The sequence below is a fragment of the Larimichthys crocea genome, chromosome XXIV (genome assembly GCF_000972845.2).
Source record: "Larimichthys crocea isolate SSNF chromosome XXIV, L_crocea_2.0, whole genome shotgun sequence".
Lineage (NCBI taxonomy): Eukaryota > Metazoa > Chordata > Actinopteri > Sciaenidae > Larimichthys > Larimichthys crocea.
The window spans coordinates 17,645,947-17,658,096 of NC_040034.1; the positions used below are offsets into that span (position 1 = coordinate 17,645,947).

The window sequence follows — 12,150 nt, forward strand, 5'->3', positions numbered from 1 at the left end:
CACTAAGCCAATCAGGATGCAGAACACAATGCGCGTTCATACTGTTACAGTACGCTGTAAAATAAAGCATGCAAAATTACACAAAAATCCGCGAAACAGCGAGTCCGCGAAAAGTGAACCGCGATATAGCGAGGATACTGTACCATTTAAAAATATAAAATTATAATAATAACGACAAATAATATTATTATTAATAATAATAATAATTAATAAAAACCAATAAATAAAATGTAAGGGAGCCGTTTGGGAGCCGAAAGAGCCGGCTCCTTTTAGTAAGCAGAGCCAAAAGAACCGGCTCTCCAAAAAGAACCGAAATTCCCACCACTAGTCACTAATTACCTCTAACAACGGTACAGTGTGCGAGGAAAGAAATGAGCTCAGCGGTAAGAAAGTTGAGTCGCATTCATTGCGTCTATTACGGTATCTGTCGCATGCCCTTGCATAGAAATAGACCAACCGCAGCGGACTGCAGGCTGCCTGTCAGTGTAGGCTCACTCTATGTTCGTGTGTCTCTATGTGCGCCGACCCGAACCTTTCACCGGGTCAAACAGCCATCACCGTTTACAGGAAGCAGTAGAGAGAAGAGAGACGGGCCGACATTGTTGTTGTTGTCACCTGCGGTGTCTCTAGACTGTCTGACAGTCTGGTCAGCGGACCAGTGGAGTGTTTTCTCGGTGTAGGTTCAAGTCTCTTCACCGGCGGATGAATGGCAATGACGGCAGTGAGAGCGATGGCAGCGGGGAGCCCGGCGTCTTTGTCCCGGTTTAGGGGAGCGCTGGTGGCGGGTGTGCTGGGAGACTGTATCGGCGGAGAGTTTGAAGGAGCGGAGGAGGTTCCCATGGAGAGTGTGCTGCAGCACCTGAACAGCCTGGACGATGAGAGCAAAGGAAACGGTGGGTGAAAGGATGAGATTTCATATCAGTGTGTGGGAAATGAAATACAGGATTGCAGGGGGATAATGCGCCAGCCCTGCAGAGATATGCTGCACTGTGCATCCTTACTAAGATAGGATCATCATACATGGTCCACTCTGAATGACACATCAATTTGATCTACCATAATAATGTGAGTAACAGGTAACCAGAACCCAATGTGATATCTACAAACCCAATATTTATTTATTTATTTATTTATTTTACATTTTGTATTTATTTAGAATCACATATTGTCAGCACTTTACACAGATATCATTGCTTCAATCACATCGGCACAAGAAAATGACAAAAAGCTAAACAAAGGAAGGGCGTTTAGGAACAATATACGTTTTCCACTTTTCCCAAATTTTCTCAAATGTAGTTTTCTGTAGTCTCTCAAAGAAGATTTAATAAGTAATAACATACCAGTCCTCTATAGTCGGGCTGTTTGGGTTAAGCCATTTCTTAGTCTAGCTGCTACACTCAATAACCCAGAAACTCAAACAGTACTTTATCAGTTTGAATACTTAATTTTCATCCCAAATGTCGTCACTAATTCTGTGTAGGTCTTACACAAGAAAGCATTTACAATTGGACAGACCCAAAACAAGTGATAATGGTTTGTACCCATTTTAAAACAGAGAAAACCTTCACATTACACACACATTTCACATTTGAAGCTGCTAAGATTGCAGCTGCAGTTTATGATATATAACACTGTATAGCTCATTTATACACAGTAGTAATGTAGATGTGTGATGAAAGGTGTTGTTTCTCTATTTCTGTGTGTGTGTGTGTGTGTTAGGTATCCTTGAGTACAGTGACGACACAGCAATGGCACGTTGTGTGGTTCAGTCTTTACTCACTCGTGCCGGCTTCGATGAGCAGGACATGGCTCGCAGGTACACGAATGCACACAGCTGACAACAATAGTTTCAAAGTGTGTTATGGTGTAAATATTAATACCAAAGGTTTTTGTATCCTTTTAGATTTGCAAAAGAGTACAGTGCATCTCCAGGTCGCGGTTATGGTTCTGGAGTGATCCAGGTGTTGAAGAAGCTGTCCTCCCCCCAGCTAAGTGATGTGTACCAGCCGGCAAGGGACCAGTTTAACGGCCGAGGCTCCTTTGGGAACGGAGGGGCCATGAGGGCGGCCCCCTTTGCACTGGCTTTCCCTGAAATGGCTGATGTTAGACGGGTGAGTAGTGTGCATAGTTTGGGCCTAAACCACATTGTTGGTGTTTTTTTATGAATTGCCATGTCTAAAACTTAAGTCATTCTGTAGCATGTTTGTGCGACTTTCTGCCCTCCACCTGCACATCTTTTAAATAACGGTTTTGTTTGTTGTGCGACAAAGTAAACTTTGCTTGATTCCTAACTTGCCATTTGACACACAAGTCTCAACTTCAACTCATCAACCACTTTTCTTCATGAAAACACCTTTGACACTGTTGCACAAATTACTTTTGCACAACAGTGTTGTAATGTCCGTGTTGTAATCACACAATAACTCAAGTTTCATGACTTTTACGTCAGGTCTCAGATCACGAGGACCCAAATCAAGTAAACACTGAAAGTTATTCTCCTTATAAATCAAATCTCAAATAAATAAAACGATGGAAGTCAGATTAAAGTTAAAGTTATGCCACTACGGTAAACAGTGTTGTCTTTAGCTATAATCTTAGACAGCTCAGTGAGCACTGTGTTAATATACTGTATGCACATTGTGATTAGAGTTTCATTGGGGCTCTTCTGTGGTCAGCTGACAATTGGATGAGTGTCTTTAGGCCAACAAAGTAAACACTTCTGGATTAAACCGTTAATTCAGGTTCGCCTTCACATTATGACGATGAATCGCACAGGATTGCATTTGTTACTGCAGATTCTGTTTGATTAATTTTTTTCTTTCTTCCCCTCCCTCTTCAGTTTTCCCGTCTGGGTGCCATGCTGACCCACTCCTGCTCTCTGGGTTATAACGGGGCTGTGCTGCAGGCGTTGGCTGTACACCTCTCGCTGCAGGGGGCGCTGAACCTGCCTCAGCAGTTCATCAGCAGGCTAATCACAGAGATGGAGGAAGTGGAGGACAACGAGGCGACCCGCAGCGATGCCAGAATGTGAGTGCTACATGAATAAAGGGAGCATGGAAGGATGTTTCAAAGATACAAAGTAATGGCATCTTTTATTGCCAGTCTCTCTTCTTTAACGTGATGTTTCTGTGCAGTCTTAAAGAAGCAGAGAAGCCGTTCTGTGAGCGCCTCCACAGAGTTAGAGACCTGATGGACAGGAGCAAGGTCAGCATAGAGGAGGTCATATCTGAACTGGGTCAGTATCTGATGATCTTTGACTTAATATCTAGGTTGTTACGAGGCTTTTCATTATCCATCTTTTTCTGGTGCTCTGGTTCCTGTTTCCGTATTCTACTTTTATTGTTTCTATCTAAGGCTTCAAACAACCACAGATTGTGTCAACAGGAACATATGGCTGCTGCAGCTCAGCTATGTTTATTTAACATGTTAGTATTTGGAGCAGCTTCCACCCCAGTTTGTTTTTCTGATTTCTTATCACTCAACATTTTCCGTCTTTCCTTCCAGGTAACGGTATTGCGGCTCTCCACTCAGTCCCCACTGCCATCTTCTGCGTCCTCCACTGCCTGCAGCCACGGGAATGCCTTCCAGAGAAGTATGGCGGCCTGGAGAGGACAATAGCGTACAGTCTGGCCCTGGGAGGAGACACGGACACCATAGCCTGCATGGCGGGGGCCATCGCCGGGGCCCACTATGGCATCGAGGCTGTTCCTCAGTTGTGGATAAAGTGCTGCGAGGGAGCGGAGGACGCGGACATGAACGCAGAGCGGCTTCACATGCTGTACCACCAGTCATCACCAGGAGGTGGGAGCGGGACGGGGGAGCAGAGCTGTGGAAACGCATCTGAAAGCCAGTCAAACGCTTCTAACGGCACAGAGAGGAAAACTGGAGCTGAGTGATTCTTCAGCTGGAACTGTACAAAAGGACTCCTAGACACACACACATAAAAAGAATACATCTCTGTTTTTGGACGGTTGGTTGGTTAACTTGAAACCTGTGATTACGGACGACATTATCAATATCGCAGCATTATTTCACTTGTCAAACTGCCTAATTGGATGAGCAGGTTTTGAGAATCACAAACTTGCAAGATTACATTTAAAAAGAAAAAAGCAAAGACGCTATTTGTTAGGTAACAGAATAAAGAAGCTGAACAAACACATACTGTAACAGCCACGCAGATATACAGTCTGTGTATGCATACACAATACATTACACACACACCTCTCTCACTTTCCTGCTCTTTCCTGTTTTTGTGTTGAACAATCTTTTGTCATGTGAAAGTTGCACTATGAATCGGCCATGTCTTGTTTTATCCTTTTGGTGGATAACAATTATTTAATAAACATTTTTTTTAAATTCACCTCATCTGTTCGAGTGTTTATTTTGAATTTAAGCAAATTTGTCTCAGGGAGCTCCATCGCGACGTCTTTATCTACTAATCCTGTGGCCCAGTTAAACTTCTTACAGATGTTCAGCACATTAACATGTGCTTCCCAATGTTAGTTGCTAACTTTTGCTTACCAGCATAAACACAGATGAGATTGATGTCACCTACAGTTGTGTTCAATCACAACTAACCAGATCAGTCACTGTTTTTGGTAGAAATTATATTCCTACATGGCAAATAATTTACTAGTAGTTAGAGTAATAGCAAACCAACAGGTCCGACAATCATGACATGCATGCTGCTGATTCTGTAACTGAATGATTAGTTGTTCAAAAGAATAGTGTGGAATTCAAAAAAACAGATGGCCCTTATTTAAGGATGAAGGCAGCAAATGTTGTGGTGCGTTTCTCTGAAAAGTAAAGTGGGTCATTCCAGACATTGTTCAGAAGAACAACATACCAGGGATCATGGATCAGTTTGAATACATCAAAAGACTTGAAGTCATGTTGCCTTGTGTCGAAGAGGATATGCCCTTGAAATGGCCGTTTAAAACAAGACAACGACCCCAAACACACCAGTAAGCGAACAGCATCTTGGTTCCAGATCAAGATTAACGTTATGGAATGGCCAGCCTAATCCCCGAACCATAATCCAATAGAAAACTTGTGGGGTGACATCAAATATGCTATTTCTGAGGCAAAACCAAGAAATGCAAAGTAATTGTGGAATGCAGTCCAATAGCCCTGGGCTGGAATACCTGTTCACAGGTGCCAGAAGTGGACTGACTCCAAGCAACACAGGTGTGAAGCAGTTCTTAGAAACAGTGGTTATACAACTAAATATTAGTTTAGTGATTCACAGGAAAGCTAAATCTTCAAGCATTTTTCACTTTATACAGTAAATGTCTGAGTTTGTATAGAAAAATGCAGACACTGCTATTTATTTGAACCAATAATAATATTAGTATTAGAAATATTAATATTCCTTTTTCTTCACTTTCTGTAAAGTAATAACAAAGTTGATCAATTTTTCTTTATGTTTTCATTTGGAGTGCTGTGTTCCCAGTGCATTTGTGTGTATGGAAATAAAACACACTGCTATTATTTTGAACACAACTGTAAATGTCTTTAGTTTTGCAGTTATTTCTGATCTGATGATGGTGCTAGATGAAAGGTTAACAGAGCATCAAATTATTACAATTAATTGTGAGGGAGATGTCAGTCAAGTCAAGTCTTTTTATATAGTTTTCAAAAGCACAGTTATTGATGACTCATTTTATTGGAATTACAAGTCATAGTTTTTTTAAACTGTCACACAAAAACAGTACAAACCAGTTTGGCTCTGGTTTCATTTACCTCAGAGCTGTTGTACTAACTCTCGTGGTATCAGTGTGTTTGTAGCTTTCTTCAGTATTTATATCTTGTGCAGGAACTGTCAATGAAACAGTTCTTCTTTAAAGACCATTAAAATAGTAAAAGATTAAAAAAAAAATTTCTTGTTGAAGATTTCAGTAAATTATTTAGATTTAATCTTTTGGTAACAGATTGACATTTATTCTGAACACAGATTTACTTCTGAATCATAGATATTTTCACACACTAGATGCAAAATAAAGCAGTACTAAATGTACCTTGTGCAAAAACACAAACATATCTGATAGCTAATATTCAAAGACAGTCACATCAGAACTTTAATACTTCCTGAGACACTTTTTACAGGCAGATTGTGGTTGTGTATGGTTAAATGTTAAATCTAAGTATGCAGTAGTGTCATAGCAAACAGGGGTAGTTAAAAAGCACCAATAACTCCTTTAATCGCCCATATCACAGGTTTTTCTCTGCCGGGGCGACCTCTAAGAACAGCTGCAGGAACACAGTTAACTTGGTCAACAGATCTGGGCAGAGTTTGTAATGGATGAAGGGTACGTAGACTATAGCTCCACTGAGGATAAATAAAGTTACATAGAGGTATTCGATCTGAGGATCGTCTATGATGGGTGCCAGCACAAGGAATACCGCTGCAATGAGGACCAGTATGGGGATTATAATGGGGACCTATGGAGAGAGGAAGAGAAAGACACAGACTGATTCTCATCCTGTGTTAAGACAAAGAGTTTTTTTGATTATGGTGTTTTCAGAGAGTGACACTGACCTTGTACGGCCTGTGGAGCTCTGGCTTCTTTATCTTGAGGTAAAGAAGTCCACCCAGGGTGATGGCATAGAAAAACCAGGCAGTGAAACTGCAATGAAGAGAAATGTCAGACACACAAAAACAGGTTGTACATTCTTACAACAGTAACAAAGTGTCAATGTTAAATACATGCAAAGCTGACTTTTACCTGAAGAAGTTGACAATACTCTGGAAGTCTCCAGGGATCAGCACCAACAGAGAGATGAAAGTGGTGAAGATCAGGGCTGGAGACGGAGTCAGTCTGCGGACGTGAGCCATGGCCAGAATATGTGGCTACAAAACAAACACTGGTTGAAAACTCAGCAATCTTCTTTTGCCAGTCAAAACATGTATTGATAAGGTAGAAAGATTCTCACCATGTGTCCTTCCCTGGCAGCAACAAAACACATCCGGCCGCCACTGAAGAACGTCCCGTTCAGTGAACCAAAAGCAGACAATGCTGAAGCCACAGACATGATCCAGCCCCAGCTTCCTAACACCTTGTTCCTGTGGAATTTTTTTTTCAGAAAAGTGATATCCAGTATACAATTAATTCTAATAAATGAACAGTAAGCTTTTCCTTCAGGTTGATGAAAGGGTTAATTAAATTAAAAGTGAACACTGATTTCACACTTCAAAGACTGTTTACAGGTTTTGTAGAGTACTACTTTTAATGTTTGAAAGAGGTTGTAGCTTTTGTGGTTCCAGAGGGAGCTTTGTAAAGTCTGATAAATTTCCTATTTCCTGTCTAAGGGTTGAAAATTAAAGAAATCTGGTGGTGTAAAGTCGGAAAGAAGTGACAGTACCAGACCTCTGTAGCCTGCTCCCTATCTCTGCACTGTGGGTAATGTAGGTGCCAGGTTTTGACAAAGCAACCTAAAGTGCCAAAAATGGAAGTTTCTCTAACGTCCACTTGAGGCTGACTCCAGGAGTGAGTCAATCTCCATAAGTCCCCATGTTAAAATGTCCAACTTCACAGCAGAAATAAACACGTTTACAGCCTGGTACAAAAAACAGCTTTGGTCTCTAAAGCTAATTTCCCTGATCAAATTATATTAAGAGTTAATTAACAGCATAGCCACTTTGATTAACAGGTAGGTGCCATTACAGATGGCTTGTTTGAGCAACCAGGCGTCATTCAACCTGCCTAAGCTCCACCCAGAATCCACATCTTTGCCAATTTTTCGATTGGACTGCAAACATGGCAGCAGCCAGAGCCACCACACTCTGAACTTCACAACGACTCTTCAGAAACCTGTGGTGACATCACAGATATGACGTCCATGTTTTGTACCATCTATCATCTTGACAAGGAAGAAGAATAAGTGGAATTAAAAAAAGGAGACAATATCTCTGTGTCGGCTGTAAAAATCGATGGAGCACTCTTTTAGTGCCCCTATAAAATGGGCAATGTTAACACCAGAAACAAGAAGTCAATCTGTGACACCAACCAATTACATGCTGTCTTACCCCCAGGTTACTGCTACTGCGTTGGAGTTCATAAGCTCCACAGGTGTCATTACTGTCAAGTAGCTCACATTCACCATCAGATATAAGCCAGTCACCAAAGAAATGGCAATGATAACCGCCCTCGGAAGATTGACCTGTAAGAAAATAAAGGCAACATTATTTTTTATGTTCTGGTCAATATGTAAATATCTGGAGCTGAAATACGCTTAATGGTTGAAAACATAGACCGACAGGTAAGTACATAGTACATACATACAGCAAAAACAGACAGTTAGATCTTTTCATTGGTTTAACCTTTTGTTACCAACATGAAAATGATTTACATCACATTTCTTTAAAGGCCCAAAGTCCCACAATAAGGTTCACAATGACATCGCCTCTCACTGCATAAGAAAAATTCAGTTTGTTAGCAATTTCTACAAGGGAAAGGGATATTTTTTATCTCTCAGCAAGTGGACCAAACTCTAACCTCTAGAGACATTGTCTGTATTACATTATCCATTTAATTATCCACGTGACCTGCCTTTTCTGTTGAAACAACTGCCACTAGATGCAATGCCTGGAAACATTTTATATTGACTGCACGATGTACACGATAACAACAGTGACAGACATATCTTTGTCAAAGTTAGATAAGAGTACAACTGCAGCAATGAAAGCACACCTCTGACTGTTTTATTACCGGATTAACTTTTACGGACAGGGCGACAGTCAACAGTTGGATGAAAGGGATTTGAAATAAACATTGAAAGCTTATACATGGATAATTGTAGTTTTTACAATTATTATAAAGACATTTGTCCTGCAAAATTTCCAATTAAGCATCCATCCAGAGACTTTGAATAAAATACATAAATACATAACATGCAAACATTTTCACCTCTGGTCTTTTTAGCTCCTCTGTGACATAGTTCAAGTTGTACCAGCCAGCGTAGGACCAGAGTCCTTGATAAAAAGCCATTCCTAGAGTGCTCAAAGAAATCTGGGTGCCTTTAAATGAATTCTCAACTTTCAAATTTTCCACAATCACACTGCTGTTCTGTATAGCCTGCACTATCCCTCCAATTATGATAAATGACAACGTCAGCACCTTGGCCACCAAGAAGACCATTTGGATTCTGATGGCAAGGCGCACATTCAAGATGTTGGCTGTGGAAACAACCAGTATAGTTGCAGCTGCAGCACACTTCACCACCAGCTGAGGAGGGTGGCAGTCCGAGTAAAAGGGTGCTACAATATACTCTGCAATGCTGATTGACGTTGCAGCCATGCTGAACGGCTTTATAACCAAGATAAAAGTGTATGCTGTAAAGAAAGCAGGACAGGAGCCATAGATCCTCAGTATGTAGATGAATTCCCCACCAGATTCAGGAATGACTGTCCCAAGCTCGGTGTAGGACAACGCTGCAAACATAGCTACAACTCCTGACAGAGCCCAAATCACCAGACTTGCTCCAGGGCTTTCCACGTAAGCCAGTATGAACTGTGGGGACATGAATATACCAGATCCGATCATACATCCTGAAATTAGTGCTACACCACCCATCAACCCAATTTCTCGCTTCATTTTTAGGGCTCCAGGTTCTTTGTCCGCCATGGCTGCACCGATCAGAGAGCATGAAGACTGAAGGTGTTTATTCACTCTTACAGAGGATATAACTATAAAGATAAAGAAGTAGGCACACACCTCAAGGCTGTAACAACGCCTATAACAAGGCTTTGTTAAATACTTGATTATGACTGGGTAATTACAGCAATGAGACACAGCTCTCATCATAAACAATGGAGGACGACAGTGGACGAAATAAAATCATTTTTTAAATCACAACAATTTGACACAAATATTGATTTCTCTAGTCAGTAGCCGTGTAATATGCAGGATAATACATAGCAAGCAGGTGATTATTATGAAAATAAGAATAATCCTGTTGGGGTTTATTTCGCAATAATGACTGGCACACTGTACGTTATCTGTCACAAATCAAGCTTGACAGCAACATTTTAACAGTCAATAAAAACAGGGGAGTTATCAAGATAAGACTGAAAGGGATCATTTCAGTCTTATCTTGAAGGGATATTTATTTTTTATGCACTCCAATAAATCTCAGTTAATCATCAACCAATAGTTCAATGTTTGCAACATTGTGTAGTAAACAGTGGCGCTCTTACTTCTGGATGTTTCACCTCCTCAGTCACATAATTCAAAGTGTTCCAGCCATCATAGGACCACAAGCCCTGATAGAAAGCAATGCCAATCGAGTTGACTCCAACATTTGTTCCTTCAAAGGAGTTCTCAAAGTTCTCAGTGTGTCCTTGGAAAAGCATCACCACACCTCCCAATATGATCACTGCCATGGCCAGCAATTTGACCACCATGGAAACCACCTGGATGGCAGTGGCCAGGCGGACACTCAGAGAGTTCACTATAGCCAGCACCAGGATACCTCCTGCTGCCACGCACTTCACCACCAGTTGTGGGGGGCTGCAACCATAAAAGGGGGCCACAACGTATTCAGCAAAACTCAGAGCTATCCCTGTGGCACTGGCAGGCCTCATGACGATGATGAAGGTGAAGACAAACATAAAGGCAAACACTCTCCCTGCCGTCCGAAGAATGTAGGTAAACTCTCCTCCAGACTCTGGTATGACTGTGCCCAGTTCAGCATAGCAGAGGCCACCTAGCATGCTTAACAACCCACAGCAGACCCACATAATAAGGCTGGCACCAGGGCTGCCAATAGTGGATAGCACATACTGGGGGGATATGAATATTCCAGCTCCCATCATGGTTCCTGCGATGAATGACACGGCTCCAAGTAGCCCCACTTCCCTGTTCAAATTTAATTGGTCCCCCTTCATTGTTTGAGAGCTGCTGCTTCATCAAAGACATTCACAAGACAAGCTGGTCACACAGACTTTCATGTTTTTAGTTCCCTGGCTGCACATTCCTAGATAGTCGACTGAGGTCCGCCCTCCAGTGTCATTCATTTCAGCCATGTGCACTGGGCAGGACCCGCCCACAGACAGCCCACAGACAGCCCACTTTAAAAACACAACAAGGCAGATTCACACATCTGATAGAACTTGGAGACTTGGGAGAAGAATAATTTAACTTGAACTAAAAAGTGTTTGTGGTAATCTGATAAATGTTATATAGATAAAATAAAACCAAGACACTATAAAAGCAAGTAAGAAAACAAGACAAACCTGGACACAAACCCAATGTTTAGGTTCTCTTCAACACATTTAATCTTACATGTTTGAAAAGGAGCAGGAGGAAGTTCCCTTCTCCTCTACTTATCAAGTAATTCATAGACTATATTTCCTGTACATATATTTATATATAGGTATACATGCATATGTTCATGCATATGCACTCATACATATATATGTTTTTATCATCATCTACATGGCCCTTCTTATTTTTTTATATTTTTATACTTCAGGAAAATACTTTTTGTATATCTTTTTATGCACAAGAAGAAGTAAAAGTCTAGTCTAGCATAGTCTAGTCTAATCTAGGTTGTGCGAGCACACGGATTGATTCACGTTTACCACTACACCACCATCATAAGCCTGCAAGTCAAGACAGCATCAACACTCACCTACATAATAGGTTACAATATATTATATTCAATATACCACACAGACACATGCAGTATAAACTGACAATCTGGCATTAAGCTGGTAACAGATTACTTCACTTGAGAGCTTCATCAAACGAAAACTTAGGCATGAAGATGCTAACAACAAAAAAACATCAGAAAGACCAACAAATCTAAAAGTCAGGTGGCAAAATAAAATGAAATAGTATTCCCTGTTGTATTAAACTCTTAAAGAATCGCATCTTTCACATCAACTCCAATATCATGATGGATCATCATCAAGTCCACCCGGTCTTTAGTCAGTTATCATATTCCTGAGAAAAAAGGCTGACTGTGCTGACTCCATAGTATAAGCTCAAGTTCAAAACCTCAACGCATTAAAATGTTTTTCCTGAATTTAGAAATTATTACCTCATACTTCCAACAAAGGTTTTTATTAAATAAATTCTGCCCTGTGTTTCTGTTAACACTTCACTAATAAACCACAGAATCGTAGATTAACATTAGGCATCATGAGCC

The 12,150-nt window shown here is 40.9% G+C and overlaps 2 protein-coding genes across 2 annotated transcripts; one reads left to right on the forward strand and one right to left on the reverse strand.

Moving 5' to 3' along the window:
* Nucleotides 1-446: 446 nt before the first annotated feature.
* Nucleotides 447-4,109, forward strand: adprs (ADP-ribosylserine hydrolase). The gene is made up of 6 exons (XM_010751008.3): nt 447-893; nt 1,720-1,816; nt 1,904-2,111; nt 2,840-3,027; nt 3,135-3,235; nt 3,505-4,109. The coding sequence occupies exons 1-6, from the start codon at nt 707-709 to the stop codon at nt 3,894-3,896; spliced, it is 1,173 nt and encodes a 390-aa protein (XP_010749310.3). The 5' UTR covers nt 447-706; the 3' UTR covers nt 3,897-4,109.
* A 1,953-nt stretch (nt 4,110-6,062) lies between these two features.
* On the reverse strand, nt 6,063-10,957 carry LOC104935206 (b(0,+)-type amino acid transporter 1). Its single transcript, XM_019273623.2, has 6 exons — nt 10,196-10,957; nt 8,027-8,160; nt 6,934-7,063; nt 6,726-6,850; nt 6,539-6,626; nt 6,063-6,441 (listed from the first exon to the last, which is right to left on the reverse strand). The coding sequence occupies exons 1-6, from the start codon at nt 10,883-10,885 to the stop codon at nt 6,211-6,213; spliced, it is 1,398 nt and encodes a 465-aa protein (XP_019129168.1). The 5' UTR covers nt 10,886-10,957; the 3' UTR covers nt 6,063-6,210.
* Between the last annotated feature and the right edge of the window lie 1,193 nt (nt 10,958-12,150).

What these genes read in the sequence shown, in the direction of transcription:
- LOC104935206 (XM_019273623.2), bottom strand. Translation starts at nt 10,885, where the DNA reads ATGAAGGGGGACCAATTAAATTTGAACAGGGAAGTGGGGCTACTTGGA. An exon ending in GCAGTAGCAGTAACCTGGGG is followed by an intron (nt 7,064 to 8,026) that starts GTAAGACAGCAT and finishes AAAATTCCACAG; the next exon opens with GAACAAGGTGTTAGGAAGCT. An exon ending in AGTATTGTCAACTTCTTCAG is followed by an intron (nt 6,627 to 6,725) that starts GTAAAAGTCAGC and finishes TCTTCATTGCAG; the next exon opens with TTTCACTGCCTGGTTTTTCT.
- adprs (XM_010751008.3), top strand. Translation starts at nt 707, where the DNA reads ATGGCAATGACGGCAGTGAGAGCGATGGCAGCGGGGAGCCCGGCGTCT. An exon ending in CGATGAGAGCAAAGGAAACG is followed by an intron (nt 894 to 1,719) that starts GTGGGTGAAAGG and finishes TGTGTGTGTTAG; the next exon opens with GTATCCTTGAGTACAGTGAC. An exon ending in GGAGGTCATATCTGAACTGG is followed by an intron (nt 3,236 to 3,504) that starts GTCAGTATCTGA and finishes CTTTCCTTCCAG; the next exon opens with GTAACGGTATTGCGGCTCTC.